The sequence below is a fragment of the Hippoglossus hippoglossus genome, chromosome 12 (genome assembly GCF_009819705.1).
Source record: "Hippoglossus hippoglossus isolate fHipHip1 chromosome 12, fHipHip1.pri, whole genome shotgun sequence".
NCBI lineage: Eukaryota > Metazoa > Chordata > Actinopteri > Pleuronectiformes > Pleuronectidae > Hippoglossus > Hippoglossus hippoglossus.
In genome coordinates, this window is record NC_047162.1 from 4,514,754 (window position 1) to 4,532,034 (window position 17,281).

Below are 17,281 nucleotides of genomic sequence, written 5' to 3' on the forward strand. Positions count from 1 at the left end.
CAAGCTGAAGTGTTGTACCCTAACTCTCTGAAACATTTACAAATGTGTGTGTATATACACAAACACTACAGATATGTGCTCAACACAGAAATAACCATTTTAAGGAACAGTACAGTTAAACAGTAATGGAGATAAATGAATATTGATTAGAAACAACAAAAAAAGTACATGCATACAATTTGTCAAAAATATTAACATAAATATAAGAGAAAAGAAAAAAGGGGGGGGGGGGACACTTTATTATAGCTCATTGTAAAGTTGATTGTACATTTGGATAGTTTTGTTACTTTTTCATTGTCTATTAGTTGGAGAGGCTTCATCTACCTACTTATTCCACAAAACGTCTGTGTATGTGCAACGCATATCTCACGAACTGTTGATCTTATTGACCTCACACTTGGCATGTGTTATGTAAATTACCCGAGAAATTGCAGTGCCGTGTTTGGTGCGAGTTGGACACGTGAAAAGTTCAATATTAATATTTTTTAAAAATGAATTAAAAATGGCTACCAGGGCTCGGTAGAAGGGAGTGTGCCTTCAGCCTGAGAACTGAATCTTCACTGCAAATAAACCAGGTGGGATGAAAGCAAAGTTTTTCTAACTTCACTCTGCACCATAGACTGTCTATAAAAAGCTCTGCACACAAACAATATAAAAGTGACAGTATATCGTAGAACTGTTTGATGAGGACTCACTAATGACAAGAAATAATTATAAAGTAGCTCCAGAGCATTAACACAGAACAGCCAATTCCAAACAGGCAGGTTTACAATGGACACTGCACGAGTATTCTTTCAGATAGAAATCCTGTGAAATTGGGGACATTATCAGCCATTCCAGATTTATGGATGTGAAATTATACTAAATATTACAATGAAATGAATGTTATAATTCTCATCTGTGAAGCTGTTCTTCATTTCCCCCTCAGACACCCTCCTCCTCCTGGTGTCGTCACGCAGGAGGAGGGATGGCACTTTAAATATGGAGAGGGACACGCTGAGCTCTCAGAGTCTCCGCGCACGCTTCCACCGAGACACGGAACCCTGACGTTTCCACCCCGGGATGTGACCGTGGCACAACCTGAGCGAGTCCAGCCCGACATGAGGAGCGCGCCTCACGCGTGACACTCGATCCGTGGAGTCCCAAGAAGTCAAGTCCTGCGAGAGGAAGATACAAAACTCCTGCCGCGACTCCTCTTTGGCAACTTTGGCTCAGTCGCTAAGCGCCACGGCTCGAGAATAGGTGACGATCTCTCCGAGCACCCGACTACAAGAGGTGACCTGAAGGGAGCAGGAGGACCGCAGGAGTCCAGGCTGGTCGTCCGTGCGTCACCATGAGTTCCGAGAAGAACAAGTAAGTTCACGACCTCTCCAACTTTCCTTGTTTAACGCAACAGGCAGCTCCGCGAGGAAACTTTACCTTGCGGGTTGCAGTCCCCGCCGTATGGCCGCTTCCTGGCCAGGTGGAAGGGTGACGGCTCCAGGTGAGTTCCATTCACCAATTAATCTGGAGCTGGACACGTTCGAAGTTTCCATTGGAGGGCTTTCTGTGCGTAAATCGGTGGCACATCTTGGTTTAGTGGTTCACTCGCACGTTATCTCAAACATCTACAGCCTATTTGTTTGTTTTGCTCCTTATCACGTTGGGATTTGTTTGATTCATGTGAGCTCCACTCTTGGCTGGACGAGCCGCTGCTGGCTCCTCGGCTCGGTAATCTTTTTTTTTTTCCACGAACCTGTCAGTATCGATTAGAGAGACGCAGGGCGCAGAGGCCAAGTGCTGGAGACCGAGTCTCTCAAGTGTCTGGCGCGAATAAAGTGTGTGTGTGTGTGTGTGTGTGCGCGCCTCACAGACCATGTGGTCAATGAGCGGACACCCCCAGAAATCCATATCCAACGTGGGGCAGCGTGTGCGTCCACGCTGCGCAATGCCTGCACGGGTACAACACGGAAATGTACGTGTCTGGAACCATTTCCATTTCCTCTGATAAGCAGCAGAAACGCGTCAGTTTTCTTTGTGAGCCTCGCATGCAGCCAGTGTGTGAATGAGTCAGATTACAGTCTGTATCAAATCAAGAACATGCACTGGGTGGGGTGGGGTTGGGGGGGTGCAGTCACACTTTCACCCCCATCCAACTCAGTAATGAGGTGTAACCCACAGTTTTCTCTTCTCAATGTCAACAGAAACTGTGAAGACCCAGGTTTATTCCTCATTGGTCTCCAGTGTTGTTGTGCAATGAGAGTTGCAATGGGGAAATGCCTCTTTTTCGGTGCAGGATACTTTTGCTTGGATGACTCTTCCTCTGTGTGCTGACTGGAAATCTTCAGTGCACTATGCAATCACACAGCCATCAATTTCACCCCCGTCCCTTTTCCGAGGAAATTCCAGAAGTTAAGGTGTACCTGACCTGTTCAGTAATTGCATAAACGATAAACAATGCCAGGCATACGGCATGTGTCAGTCGTTACCTCTGTCTGACCTGCTTCTTAAAACCCATTACACAACCTGATATGTAAACCTATAAACTATGTAGTGCCATTACTTTCAAGTAAAAGCAAGTTACACCCAACGTGTGTTGGCTGTGGCCTTTTCAGGGTCACTTTTCATTCTCCGAATCTGTATCACCGTTTTCTGATGTGTTTTATAGAACAAATGATGAAAGATTTGATGATTCAAATTAGTTTTTATAATCTGTGTTTTGATAATTTTTTTTACTTTTAACAGAAGCTGTAGAACATGTGTATGTAAAGGTAACCAGTGCCTAATACAAACCAATGACCACTAACACTTACAGAACTTAGAGTTAAGGTCAGCTAAGAGGAAGAGGAAGCATTAATTCAAATAATAAAACAAACAGACATGCACACAACAAACAGGAAAAAACGATAAACGTGGTACAGCAGCCAAAAACAAATCAAATGACCGTTTAGAGTGTGATTAGATTGATTTGTTTTGGACACGTTTCAAATCCAAAGCCGTGCCACAGACCCAACAATATATACGCATTAGCCAAACCTTTCTAAAATGATCTTCTTTACCCTTCAGCATACATGTTGTCTTTTATTAAAATTGTGTTTGGTTGTAGCTCTAAAATAACAAATTACTTGTTCAAAATAGATGTGTATAGTTTTTTTTTTTTTTATCCTTTCAGTATCACTCACCTCCTGTGGACTTGAAAGGTGTGTGTGTGTGTGTGTGAAAATATTGCACTGTCGTCACTCAAATGAGAACCATACAATAAGCATAGTTAGAGGTTTCAATGGCGTTTTCAATACTTTGGATTTTTAACATTTCATTAAACATTTCCACCTTTTTATTTTCCTTTTCTAATATTATTTTCCTGTGCTTGGTTTGTTTTATTTTTATTCTCATCTCCTAGTTCTGTAAAGCGGCCTTGGGTACCTTGACATGTGCTATAAAACAAAGATACTATTATTCACATTTTGGTCTATTGTAAGTATCTGACTTCAATCTGACCCAAGCCTCTGGTCCCTCTCCATCACGGGTGACTAAGAATGTTCTCACTGCTACTTTTGCAGCCTTCAGGTGTTTTAATATCTGATACCTTGATGTGGGGGATGCACTTTAATGTTCATAAAACACCACAGTTCTGCTTGTTTCTCTGCCTGCGCTGAGGGAACCTACCCACACTGTGAACCTGGCCTGGTGGGATTGGGTGCGTCACTCTGTAAAGAGATGGCGATGATCCCTGATCCCCGGGCAGCTGATCCCGCAGGCTCCTCACGCACCGACAGGTTTATCCACTCTTCATGAGGTCACCAAGAAGCAGTGAAGTTGTTCGCCCAGCGCAAGATGGCTGCAGCTGGTTGCTGTGACCCTCACCCAGCTTTTGATTTTTTTTTTTTTTTTTTTTTTTAATTAATCACACAGTTGGAAGTCATAGCAGGAAATGAAAAAAGATCAAGAAGATTTCCGGCATTTACAATGACGTGAACGCGGAGTCACAGGATCTTATCTGCTGTCTGCTTTCATACACAAGACATAGATTTATCCTCTGTTTTGCCTGCAGCTACCTGATTTTTAAATGAAGCGTAAGTCACTTGGACTTTGCAGGCGAATGCTGAAGATGGTAGTAATAGTAATGTTACTTGTCCTCTTTTCACCAAACTGCTTCTGTTGATCCGAACCAGTCAGCCGTTCTTCTTGAACTCCACTACCAGTTTAATGCTTGGATTGATTAACATGGTGCTGTAGCAGCACTAAACCTGCAACATGAGCTTCCTTTGCTCTTCAGTGTGGCTGGCAGTTTTCTGAAGACCTCTCTATGTTACATGACTGGCCCACACACACACACACACACCCCACACTTCACCTGTTGCAGAGGTAAATGCTACTAGACCGGGCTGCCTCCCTGGAAAACTTCCCACATATCTAAGATTCTCCCAAAATACTAAATACACAATGTTTGTGTAAGAAAGGATTAAAATAACTCCTATTTGTTTTCATACTTTTGGCTGTTCCTCTTCTTCGTTCCCTGAACCGCCGTCCCTGTGATACATGGGCTCCAAGCAGAAAACTGCGTAACAAAGGCAGCTCCCTGAAATTGGTGGTTATTTTTCTGTACACTCTGTCCTGGAGGAAAAGAAACATAGCGTACAACCACAACACGCAAGAAATCTGGAGTCGAGCGATGGCGCCGTGTGGGAACTTGACCTCTCTTTTTTCGTAAGCAACAATGGGCCACAAAAGGAGGCTACAGAGGCTAATCACAGTATTACTATTGCATGTAAATGTTGGCGCGAGGCCCAGCCACCCGTCATCACTCACTTGATCTCGGGCCGGTGGCATCCACATTAGGTCTGCTATCAGCTAGATAGGCTACCTCCTATCTCTCTCAAGGCCAGATACCGTATCCACTGGGGAAATTCAGATGAGCTCTTAGTGCAAGCAGAGGAACAAGTTGTATCCTTCCTGACTTTGTTTATTTAGTGGTTTGTGTACACTGCTCCCATCCCCAAATTTGTTGGGACTGTGTGGACCTCACTTGGGGATTGTTCAGTAGCAAATTGAAACTGTTCAGATGTTTATTAACAATTTAACATTCTTGATTCGCATCCGAAATCAAACATTTATGTTTTTGTAGTTTTACAAGAAATATTCCCATGAAGTGGTTGGTCAAATTAGCTGTGACGGATGAGTTTCGAATTAGTTACTGAAACACTTTTTCTCAGAACAGTCTGAAAGAATGAATTGTCTTAGAGGTGCAGAATATCTTAACGGTTCCGACTATGATTCATTGATGGAAAAACCCGTCAATGATCTGAATATCTTTAATTTATTATCTAGGGCAGCAGGGCTCCATTTGATTGGCCAAATATATTGACATGCAGAGTGTGACTTCATGGCACGTGGAACACCATTTATCGCAGTCTTTTGCGATTCTTGTATAACACGCCTGTTATTGCGATGACGATACATTTGATATATTGTGCAGCCAAAGTATACATATACAAAATGCATTTCCATATGTACGTGCATATGCAAATTGTGTGTACTACATATATACACATGACTTAGCTTTTAAGAATTCAACTGAATTCATTGAGAACTAAAAGTTTTTTCCTGGAACCGTAGTTTGCTTGCCTCAGTTTCTCTAGAACTAGGCGTGTTGTTTCCTTTTATACCTGCATTACGTGTTTGTGTGGATTGGAGTTTCCCGTATGTTGAGGCTTAAAAAAAACAAATTTAATTCCCTGGGTTACTCCACACTTTGCTGGACTGGAGGAGCCACTTTACCCCCCAGCCTTCCAGGAAGATTTGGGCTCGATGATCAGAGGAAACTCCGCATCATGTGGCCTTGGGACCTCAAAGTAAACAATGAAGTCTTGTGTTTTGTGAACTAGAAGAACCAGTGTGACTGTCATTTAACTATGATTTGATATTGAAGGTTCATCTTACAGTTATTGAAGGAGCTGTGTAATTTATACATGTGCTCACTGAAGGAATAAGCTTTCTTTTGATGTGCAGTCATGTGTTCAGCAGTGTAGGTGGAGGAGCAGGTGACACTTTGGTCGTGTGTGGGTGAGGGCCCCACCACCAGAAATGCTAATGCACTTAACAGCGTGTTAGGAAAACTGATTTCAAAGCATTGCTATGCAATAAAACATGTTTTTAAACCATTCTGCGTCCAATATATTTGTACAAAATATTGGATTCAGACATTAAAATAGAGTGTGATATTTGAAGTCCAGAAATGACTTGTATTGATATTGTTCTTACTGTAACATGTGTTTTGTCCTTTTTTAGTTTTTAAGCCCCAAGTAAATGTCGACTGGTCCAGAATAAGAGAAATTGCTTTTCAGAATAACACGTTTCTGAATAGGGCTCATTATCTGGAGTGTGTTTTAATGGAGAGCAATTTGAAGTAGGATTTAAATGAAGACCATTTTGAACACATGATAAACTAAGAAAATATGACAGTTGATAATTAATATTATTGAATATCATCTCTTAAACGGACTCATAAAGATTAATTTATCCTTAAGAAATTTGTCATTTCTTCTGTTTGGTTTAAAGTTTATTCATGACAATATGTACAAATGGAGGACAAGCATTTTCATTTTAACAACCCATAACTGCTTCCCACTATCTGATCCTATTTCACAGTCTGCTCATCTAGAGAGAAGCCAAAAACAATACTAATAAATAATAATAATATGATTAGTGAAAGTAAATAGTTTTGTTTGACTCGTATATTTGTAAACTTGCTTCTCTTATTTAAATGTTTTTTTTTCTCCCTTTTTTTTTCTTGTAGAATGGAGGATGAAGCAGTGTTGGACAGAGGGGCTTCCTTTGTCAAACATGTCTGCGATGAAGGGGAAGTGGAAGGTAACATTATCCTTAATATATTTGATCCCTTTGTCTGCCCAAGTGTTCTCGCTTTTTATCAAAGATTCACAATGTCCAGTTTAGTTCGACATTTCTGTGCCGGAAGATGTGTCTTCAAGTGTTCTAATCCTGTCCAGTGCGAAAGCCACAAAACAATTCATCTGGAGACGCCCCCGTGCATTTAGTGAGACGGTCACATATTTCACAAACGAACACTTAAGGTTGCACACAAAGAGAATCACGTCAGAGGGTTTTTGGCCTTGTGTCAAGCTGTTTGTGTGTTGCAGTCGCAAGGAGCTGTGCTCGGCTGCATGGGAATGTGCCTCGTCATTTGCACGCCTGCTGAATCTTAGTTTAGTTGAGGAAGCGAGACTGACCACAGGGACGCGCGACAGATGTCATGAAAACCCACAAAGCAGTGTTGCAATACACGCAACAACAAAATGTGCGAGTTAAATAGATGCAATTGGAATTTATTTATTGTGACAAGGCTCATTAATCAACAGAGTAAACACTGTAATGGGCCGGAGTTAGCTGTACAGGCTCATTTTCACTGTTGTCCCTATAGCCAGTTTTAAAAAGCAAGCTGAAATAAAATGACTTGTATAATTACAAACATCTTTGGATAGCTCATGTGCAATAACATCCAACTAACTGTACAATAAACCCAAGATTAAAACACTACATCCAATTTAAAAACAAGCAAACAGCCCATGATCTAAAATACATTATAACACAACATGCAAATAAACTAAAACACATAAGATAAAGTGGAAGGATTACACGTTAGGTTCTGCTTAAAGCCATATCTCAAATTTGTATTTAAAGGAACATGGTTCCAGTCTTAAAATCCATATATTACATAAAGGGATTACTTTTTAAAGTCTTCAGAATTCACCTTTGTTGTCACTACCCCCCCCTGACTGAGTGGGGACTCAGGTCTCAGAGACAGATTAGTGATCTGTCTCTGAGACCTGAGTCGGTGCCTTGAAGGGGTTTAACTATTGCAAAGGAAATAAAATCTTATGGAATACCCCCCCCCCCCCCCCCCCCCCCCAAAATAACATGAGTGGAATAGATTTTAGAACTAAAGCCCCCCAACACTGCCCAGAAGACCTGTGTGTGGAATGCGTGGTTAAATGGAAAAATCCAATGTTGCTTCAACACCAATGTGGTCTGTCAATCCCAGCAGGGAGAGGTTTCTGTGTCTGTAATTACTTCCTGGAGAATTTAACTCATCATTTCCTGTATGAGCTGCGATTGTCGGAAGCCGTTGGCATTCGTGCAATTTTGCAATGTGACTGACAACAAGCTATCTATGCCTGATTGGGAGATGAGCAACAAAGTGTCCTATTGTCAATAAATGGTTTCATCACCAAAAAGAAGATGAGTCTTATGAAAAGCAAACATTTCACACTGAATCACAGCGGATCAACCAGTCCCTCATTGTTTTTGTTCTGCCAGTGGCGATGCAGTTTAGGATTAATGAGATTTCCCTTTTCACTATGAGTGTAATCTGACCTGTGATTCCCCCGTGTTGTGTCAGGTCACCACACTGTGTACATCGGCGTTCATGTTCCCAAGAGCTACCAGCGGAGGAGGCGACACAGACGCAAGTCGAGCCACAAGGAGAAGCGGGAACGAGCGGAGGGATACAAGTCGGATGGAGAGACCGCAGACGAATCCACCGTCAACATCCTCAAACCGCTCAGTGAGTTAAATAAACGGTGAAATTCTGCAGAAGTTTCCACTATGCAGAGTACAATTTATGGGAGCCACATTATGAATAGATAAACCTCTTGAGATGCCGGTTTAGATCAAGCAGCGCTCTACAAATCACAGCCCAGTGCTTGGGAGGTGGTGATTCAGAGCAGGGAGGGGCAACGGCCAAGAAAGCTCAGGAAAATAAATTGTCTGGCAGAAACCTACACTCAACAGAATTAATGGAGCGAGGGAATGGGAACATGTTGAGCACTAATCTGAAAATGACACTGGATTGGGTTTGTAGTGTGTAAAGTAAATACAAGAGGGGTATTATCCGGCACCTCGATGATTAGCACTTCTTTGTGGGATTTGTGGGAAAGGCGCTAAAAACCAGGTAGATGGGAAGGGGGAGCAAAACAGACATTCAAGATGTCGCACACAAATAGATGAGGATGTTGCCGCACTGCAAGTAGGCCTAAGAAAAACAACCTCAATGCTGGGGAAGAGTAATTCATTTTGTGGAATAACTGGAGTGCCAACGCAGGATTCAATGAATGTCAGATGCAAAATGCACATTTAAGATTGTTATCAGTCCCTGAGGTCTTCATCCTGCTGTAAGAGAAAACACACCAGATGTCTCTCTTAGAAGCTTAGAAAAGAGGCATGGAAGAAACCTTTAATCCCACGGTCATTTTCTAGAGGAGGAGAAATTATAATTCCCAGAGAGTCTTCAGATATAGGTCAGTTTAGCCCATATGTCTCCTGGATGGACAAGAAAAGATGTTTCTAATGTGTAAACAGGTGGGAAAGTGTTAGGAAACCCATTTGTCTATTTAATTGTGTGGGGCTCTCCGTGCTGTAACCTTGATGATGATCTATAGCACCACACAATCTTCTTGGGTGTTTTTTTTTTTTTTTTTAAGAGCTCCAAACATTTCAGTCCGGTTAAAAGCTGTTTACAAGACATACAATTATCAGTATTGTGGAATTCACACAATGGGGGGGGGTATTTACACCTGAGCTCATCCTTGGTGGAAGTAACCATTATGGTATCAAAATGGAGCTGGAAGATGGGAATGAGCGGAAGGGAAGAGGGGGGGGGGGATTTACCTCCATCAGGGCGTGTGTGGACAATGACAGCCGCAGCGCGTACTTTACCAGAAGGCTGCTGTGGGATCACGCTAAACTCAGGGTGTCAATGAACTTGTATTTCCAGTGTTATTTTGAAATGGATCATCAAGTCCTAATAAAGCTCTGGTCAAATATGTAGAGCCGCCGACATATTTGCGTCTTAGCTTTTCCAGCATCATGACACATGTGAGGTGATGCATCAGAAGTAAAGATTTGAGCAACATCCTCATTTAAAAAAAACTAAAAGATGATGATTCGGAGTGCCCCCTATAGCAGGGGCAGATCCAGGGGCGGGGCCAGGGGGGCACTAGCCCCTAAAGTACCCACTGTCAGTCATCCTTTATAAGTAAAATAAAAAACAAGTCACTTTCTAACAATGAATGACATTTGTTCTCATTTTCAGAACTTTTTTAAAGTACAAAATGTGCTTGAACAATTTTCAAAATGGAGCTAACAGTAAACAAAGAATTACTTAAATGTGAACCTTACTGAATCAGGAATTGTGCATGAATGTTGGCCCCTCTGTGAAAGTTGTGGCCTCTGATTTGGAAAAAGATCTTCCACTTCCCTAAAGGCTGTGACAGGGACTCCGAGCTCCCCAGTAATTCGAACCATGTGGCTCAACCTTATCAGTTGAAGTAATGGCTCTATAACCTCTAGCTGAGGAATTTATGAATCGGGTATTTAAATGAAACGGAAATTTAAATATGAAAGCAATGTAAGAAGTGAAGCTCGATCAGGTTAGATGGTAAGAAATTGTCGCCAGGTTCAACCGCATCACCTTGTTTATTTACCCGGCTTTGACTGTCTTTATCACATCAGTGTCACGTCAAGCTGTCAGTTCACAGACGAGCACTTGACTAATCCCCTGACGCTGTAATCCTCCTTGTTGCGTCGCATGCTCAGGTGTAAACCAGCCTGCGTGCTTAGTCATACAAAGGTACCATGATCTGATCAGAGTCTCGCTCACATTAATCTCTATCTAGATGTCATGGGGCCGAAATGATCAACGATGAGTCAAGTTTCGTTACAGTTTATTTATTTATTTTTAATTGAATATTGTTTATCCAGTAGTTTCATATCCCTAATTGAGTAACCGTTAATGTCTTCACAACTATTCACTCCATCAGCTGAGCATTAGTTGTGCTATAACAACTCACAAGCACAGTGGTCTGTTGCTTCATGAATCGGAACCTAAAAGGCTTTAGGCTGTAAATTCATGGCCTTACTTTACCCTGTAGCATTTAATGTGTATGGTCCAAACATGGTGACATTTGTGTGACTGTAAACAGCGATGATGGTGGTTCATCCATAGAATTCCTATCAGACTGTACATCAACAGGCAGTGGGACAGACGTGGAACTAAACAGAGGAGCAGGTTTTAAACTGACCTCTGGTTCACACACACACGGTCTCTTCCTGCTGTATCTCCATAGAAGATCTGAACTGTAAACAGTGGTGTGAGGTTGAGAGAGCGGACAGGCCCTGCTGTATGTTGAGGCTCGACCCGCAACTGGGACAAACATTTTCCTCCCGTTGAGCAGTAAAGATTTTCACATTAACGTTTCACCCTTTTATTTAATAAGAGGACACGTCGCATCTTGTGAACTCGTCTACTGTCCTCGGTGGAAGCCCTTGCTTCCACGAGGAATAATTGAAGTGCACCATGGGATCTGGATCGGCATCTGTCCTTAGCTCGGAAGTTATGTTTAGTTCCCTACATGTGTGGGCACGTTCAGAGGAGGTGGGGGTGTGCGGTGTAGCATTGCATACTGTAAAGATGCAGCACAAGGCGACGGCCAGAGAATCTGAGGTGTGGGTTAGACATGTACCAGACGTCAGAAACCCCGACTCAAAACACACAGTGGCAGACGGAGTGCATGGAACCCTCCACTCTGCTGTTGTGCCCTCCATCTAAATCTTCATAATCCTGTTGATTGTGGCAAACCCCGTGGAGCTGCCCACTTTAAAGTGTATGTGTAACTACAACAAAGGCCTGGTTTTCATTGATGACACTAGTCATGGGGCTTAAGTGGCGAGCTTTGTTGTGTACACCTGGCGTCAACGAACGTTGCTTGAAAAGTCAGGTTCTGCAAGTCGAACGACCAAATGTCTCATTCTTATGTTTTTGTGTTTTTTTTTTTTTTTTTTTTTTTTAAAAGCCACATCTCCTTCCTTATCCTAAAGCTGTTTCCAGTGTGTTAAAGACATTGATCTTGACCTTTTGTGTAGCTTAGTTGTTTGATTTCCCCGCTACGTAGTTCCAACGGTACTATTTTAACAACGAGCATTCTAAGTTAAGCTTGGTCAGGATTAAAAGGTTACAGACACTGTTACGCCATTGAGTATTGGCCTGTGGAATCCTCACTGGTAAAGTATATCAAGAGAACGCTGCATAAATAGCCTCTTGTGTCTTAGCGCTCCACTTCGTCATCACCGCACTGTTGCACAACTTTCCTACACCTGTAAGTATTTCAGCTCACAATGGGGAAAACCCTTTGCATAGAAAACAGAACATCGGGGCTCTCCCTATTGTTCTATAACTGGGACTCATTGTGAATACTGGCACACCTCAATGTGCCTATAGCTTCTGAAAAGGAGTAGGAGGAAGATGAGTATTTACAGGTGATAAATTCTCCCATGTCAGTTCGCTGCCACAGATCGTTGCAAATCCTCATAAGGAAGTGAAAGGGAATATTCTGAGAAAAGCTTTTTCCTAGTGTTGTAAAATTCCTCCCCTCTTGGTTAAATACCAGCTGTCCTTTCATGGGTTCAAACTAAGTCTGTCAAACTGAGTATGGAGGCTGTTTTTACCTCCCTTTGTAGATCAGTATGGCCAAAACAAACGTGTAAAGATGCCTGCATTGCCTTTGTACATTTACATAACTGTTTTTCCAAAACACCTTTTTTAATTTGCAGACGAATGTCACAGTTTATACAACATGTCCGCAGTTTGAAAGGCTGACGTGGACCTCTGTTTTGCTAAATAGTTAAATTATTGTGGCTGTCCATCATCTCTTGAGGGTGGAAAAACCAGCCGTCACGAATGTGTGGACGAAATGTTCCTTGTCTGACTTCCAGGTAATGTCTCGCAGGGGAGGTGTCTGCTGTATACAACATGACGCTTTAACCCGGGAATCTTTTGACAGTGTTGCGGTGTAAAGTCAGCTTATTTTATTATGCACTCAGTTTGGGTAAAACGCTTCATGTTCACCTTGTTTATTTGACTTGATCTGACAGATATGTGTCAGATATCAGGAAGTTTTTACATGATCACTTGACTCCATGAACAATTATTTAACCTGGGGGCCTCTATAAATCAAATCAAATGTAAGCCAAGAAACGCGTCATTCCAATGTTCAATCTATTAAGTATAATTGTGATAACAGAAACGTGCATTAATAATAGTAAAGTTGAAGTGCAAACCTCCACCACTATCCCAGGCTTATTCACACTATTGGATGTATTAGTCTTCAACCAAACCTAATGTTGCATAGCTTGTGGCATTGGGCCTCATGGGGGGGGGCTTCCCACTATGGTGTCACTGCAGTCTCCTGTGCGTCGCCAATTGTATAATTGAGCGGGTTCTCACAATTGTTATTGCTTTGGACCAATGTAATCAGCTGTTCTGAGGGGCCCCTTCAGCTTGGAGCCCCAGGTAAATGGCTTGGCTTGGCCCACCCTGTTGAAACGCCCCTGGCAACAAGAGCTGCGCTTATATAAAGTTCGACAGGATTGATTTGTTGTATCTTAACATGTCTCTTCCTCCTTGCAGTTTCTCCAGCTGAGCGGATCAGGTTCATCCTGGGGGAGGAGGACGATGGCCCCCCACCACCTCAGCTCTTCACTGAGCTGGACGAGCTGCTGTCCGTGGACGGGCAGGAGATGGAGTGGAAGGAGACGGCCAGGTGAGTCCAGCGTCTTTCAAAACAGACATGTAAACCTCTAACACCCCCCCCCCCTTTATTTTTTCTTTTTTTCTTAAGAGCCTTGAGCTGTGTAGTCGAAAAAATGTCCTTGCTCACAATCCCTGTGCAGTCAGCGGAACACAATCCCTTTATGAATAATCACGTTTTGTATGTGTAGGCAAATAGCCTCTACTCCAGTGAACTCCCAGTCTATTCTTATCTGACTGAGATCTGTAGTACCTACTGTGTGGGACCAGGAAACTGCAGAAACTCCCACATAGCCAGAACAAGCCTTAATGTTACACTTAGCTCTAGAGCACATTACACTTGGGCAGCAAATTGTGGTTATACTTACACCTTTATATTAATGTTCTGATAGGCTTTTGGAGACTTCTGTCTGCATGTGACGTACATTACAGAAGCTGTAATCAAATGGAGATATATTTACTATTGCAGCTGAGGAAGTTGAGCATTGTGATCACATTGGTTTCTATTCCCTGTTAAATAAGTGCACCAATGTTTCTTTTAACTTCTTTTAATCTTATCTTAAAGGGGGACAACCAGTTTTTTACGCATCAGAGTCAGTTTACAGTTTTTTGGCCGCACTTCTTTGTTCTGTATCTTGAGGGAAAAAAATGTACAAAGCTCCAGACAGAGCTGAGTGAATTCTGAGGAATTGCCTCAAGTCATAGCACATGAGTCAGCCTGGTTAATGTCTGCAGACTGCATGTCTGAAAATGACAAACCTGAGGGGGTGGAGTTAGTCTGTAGGCCTCTGCTCTGCTTGAGACTAGTGGACACCTTGAGGCTACGTTAGATTCTCCCAGCATTAAACACCCGAATCTTCGACTGAACTGTGGGTGGTTGAGGTGCATTGTGGGTAATGTAGGTGTCAGGTTTTGAAGAGGAAATCAAAATCTCTGGTTCAGGTTAATAAATTACATCCGATTCTCTTTTAGTTGGCATTCAATGAGTCTGACAATGTTATGCGTGTACTTTTAAATCAGTGGAGTCCTGTTGCTTATGAAAGTCCAACGCAAGTTCATAGTGATGCAGTTGAATAAGTAAGATCTCTATATTTTCACACAGATGAAAGTAAAAGTCATTTTTTTAATAAGTTTTTGGATGGTGAAAGGTTGAGTTACATAAAAAAAGGAAAGTAAATGAACTCCTTGAGGTTCGACAGTGCCTCCATGACCAGGCTCCTCTCCCACTAAGATCGCTGATCACAGGCATGTCGACCATCGCCAGAGGGATATTCTATCCTCAGAGGAAACCCCATCCCCAGGCCTCAGGAGAATGGCTCTTTTGTACTGGTGGCATGCGAGGCATCATTATTAAAAACGACTCCTTGTCCTGAATCTTAACTTCGATACAAAGCTTTCCGTGGCCGTGACAAAGTCTTGTTTCTCCGATTGAACCGTGCGTGATCCGCTCCATGTAATACTGTTTACGTTCCAGCATGATATGCATTTCCTCAAGTCTAGAGATTTATTTTTGATTTCTACGCTGTCCTGCGTCCCCTATTCTTGCCCCGTGAACTGAGTCCAATTCAAAACACAGTGGGGTTGTTTTGGTAAAGGAAAGAGAACCCATCTCGTCTCCTTTTGTTCACAGCCCGTATTTGTTCATAAACTTATAAAGCCACTATTATGTACACTTATTTATATTATGCAGTGGCCTTTCAGGAACTTGACCGAGAGAGGAGAGGGAAAAAAAAAAAAAAAGATTATACACGCTCTTGTATAGGGGCTTTTTGCTAAAATGCCACATTAATTGGCAAGGTCCAACACAGTTGTAAACAAATTTCCATCTCTCTAAATATCTTTCCTCCTCTGTCCAGATGGATCAAGTTTGAGGAGAAGGTGGAAAAGGGAGGCGAGCGCTGGAGTAAGCCTCACGTGGCCACGCTGTCCTTGCACAGCTTGATGGAACTCAAAACGTGCATCGAGAAGGGCACGATCCTGCTGGACCTGGAGGCCTCCACGCTGCCACAGGTTGTCGGTAAGTGGGGTTGCCGTGCCGAAGAACACCCGAAACACCAGCGCGCTCGAATTATTTAACAGGTTCCAATCTGTCCCTCTAACAGAGACGATCACCGACAGCCAGATTGAGAAAGGTCAGCTGAAGGCGGAGCTGAAGGAGAAGGTCATGTACACGCTGCTTCGGAAGCACCGTCACCAGACCAAGAAGTCCAACTTGCGCTCTCTCGCAGACATTGGGAAGAGTGTTTCCAGTGCAAGTAGACTGTTTTCCAACCAGGAGAATGGTAATCAAAAAAACTTGAAATCAATCCTTTTCCCTTTTACTGTCTTTGTCTTCTCATTTGTTTGTAAAAACTCTTATACTAACTTCTGTTGTTCTAACACAACCTCTTTTCCTTGTCTTTTTTTCCACCCTCTCAACCTGGTGTTCCTTCTCCTTTTCTCTCCTTTCCTTCCTTCTGCCTGGGTCTGCACGCTACCACTGACTTCCTGCATCTGGGGCATAATAGCACGCAACCCCCCTGAGCACCCTGTGCCTTGTTTAAACCCACAAGACCCAGAGGAACCATGTGAGGTCATGAGGAGCGCCAGCATGGGATACCTCTGTAAGTGAGGTGACGCTGTCTGAAAAGCAGTGTTTTTGGAACCCCCTCCAGGGCTGTACGCTAACTTCTTTTTTGCATATCGCACTGGTGCTACAGAGGTTCATAGTTTTGTTGCCACAAAGATGTCGCATAAGTTAACATCTGAGCATCTCTGAGAACAATCACAGGTGTAGTGCACTTAAACTGGTATGTCACAAGCTAATGACTTTTTTACTATCAAGGCACATGAATATCAAACCTTAACGCGTTGTTTCAGATAAACTGTCTCTATTGCTATAACATAAAATGTCGATATATATATATATTCAAATTAGCGGCTCCACTCTCTATAAATTTATATCATCAAAGATAGACATGTGTGTGTATATATATTTATAATGAATTGGATTTCTGAACTGAAAATACCACTTAAAGTTAATTCATCAAGTTGTCACGTCTCTTGCTGGATTGGTTGATGCACCGAGGGGGGGGGGGGGAAGGGATTGTTGGGAAGGAATTGTGGGATTTAGTGTTTGATGTATGGGCACTACAGACGGAGACATGGTTTTTACTAGCACGACGGACGATAGTTACCAAGTAGAATAGCAATACGTCACCACTTCCCCTCGCACACAAAGCAGGTACACAAATCCTGATTGCAATATCCACATACACAACCAGCTGCATTTCAAACCGACACACATTATCCCACAGGTACTACAGCGGTAAATTCATTGACATTATTGTACTGTACAGCCCTGTGCTGCCATGCACTGTAAGAGCTGCATGCATGGAAATGAACAAATATGGCTACATCCAAAACATGGAATTAAGTTAAACACTCATCCAGGCCATCATATTAACAAGCTTGTGTTTTTATTTATTTATTTATAAAATGTGGAAGACTATGTTCTCTTGCATTGCCAGTAAGTACGTTTACATTCTCACACATTTGCCAATAGTTGCCTAAGCATGTTTCTGCTGACTCGTACCTAAGAAGACCATGTAGCCCGGCTCTCCTCTCCCTGGAGTGCTTCAATGAATGACCATCTGGCATTAGTCCTAAAGCTTAAGCCCTGCCACATTTAGCTCGGTCCTGATGTTTCTGGCTCTCTCTGTG

At 42.6% G+C, this 17,281-nt stretch overlaps 1 protein-coding gene across 3 annotated transcripts in view; it reads left to right on the forward strand.

Moving 5' to 3' along the window:
- Positions 1-996: 996 nt before the first annotated feature.
- The window catches only part of LOC117771809 (electrogenic sodium bicarbonate cotransporter 1-like), a 34,215-nt gene continuing 17,930 nt past the window's right edge, over positions 997-17,281 (forward strand). For 2 of the 3 annotated variants that reach the window (XM_034602587.1, XM_034602586.1), the window contains exons 1-6: positions 997-1,353; positions 6,776-6,849; positions 8,396-8,560; positions 13,460-13,592; positions 15,436-15,596; positions 15,682-15,861. In XM_034602587.1, coding sequence (XP_034458478.1) covers positions 1,334-1,353; positions 6,776-6,849; positions 8,396-8,560; positions 13,460-13,592; positions 15,436-15,596; positions 15,682-15,861 — 733 coding nt within the window. In that variant the 5' untranslated portion in view covers positions 997-1,333. The remainder of the gene's footprint in view (positions 1,354-6,775; positions 6,850-8,395; positions 8,561-13,459; positions 13,593-15,435; positions 15,597-15,681; positions 15,862-17,281) is intronic. The other variant, XM_034602588.1, reaches the window with a different exon arrangement.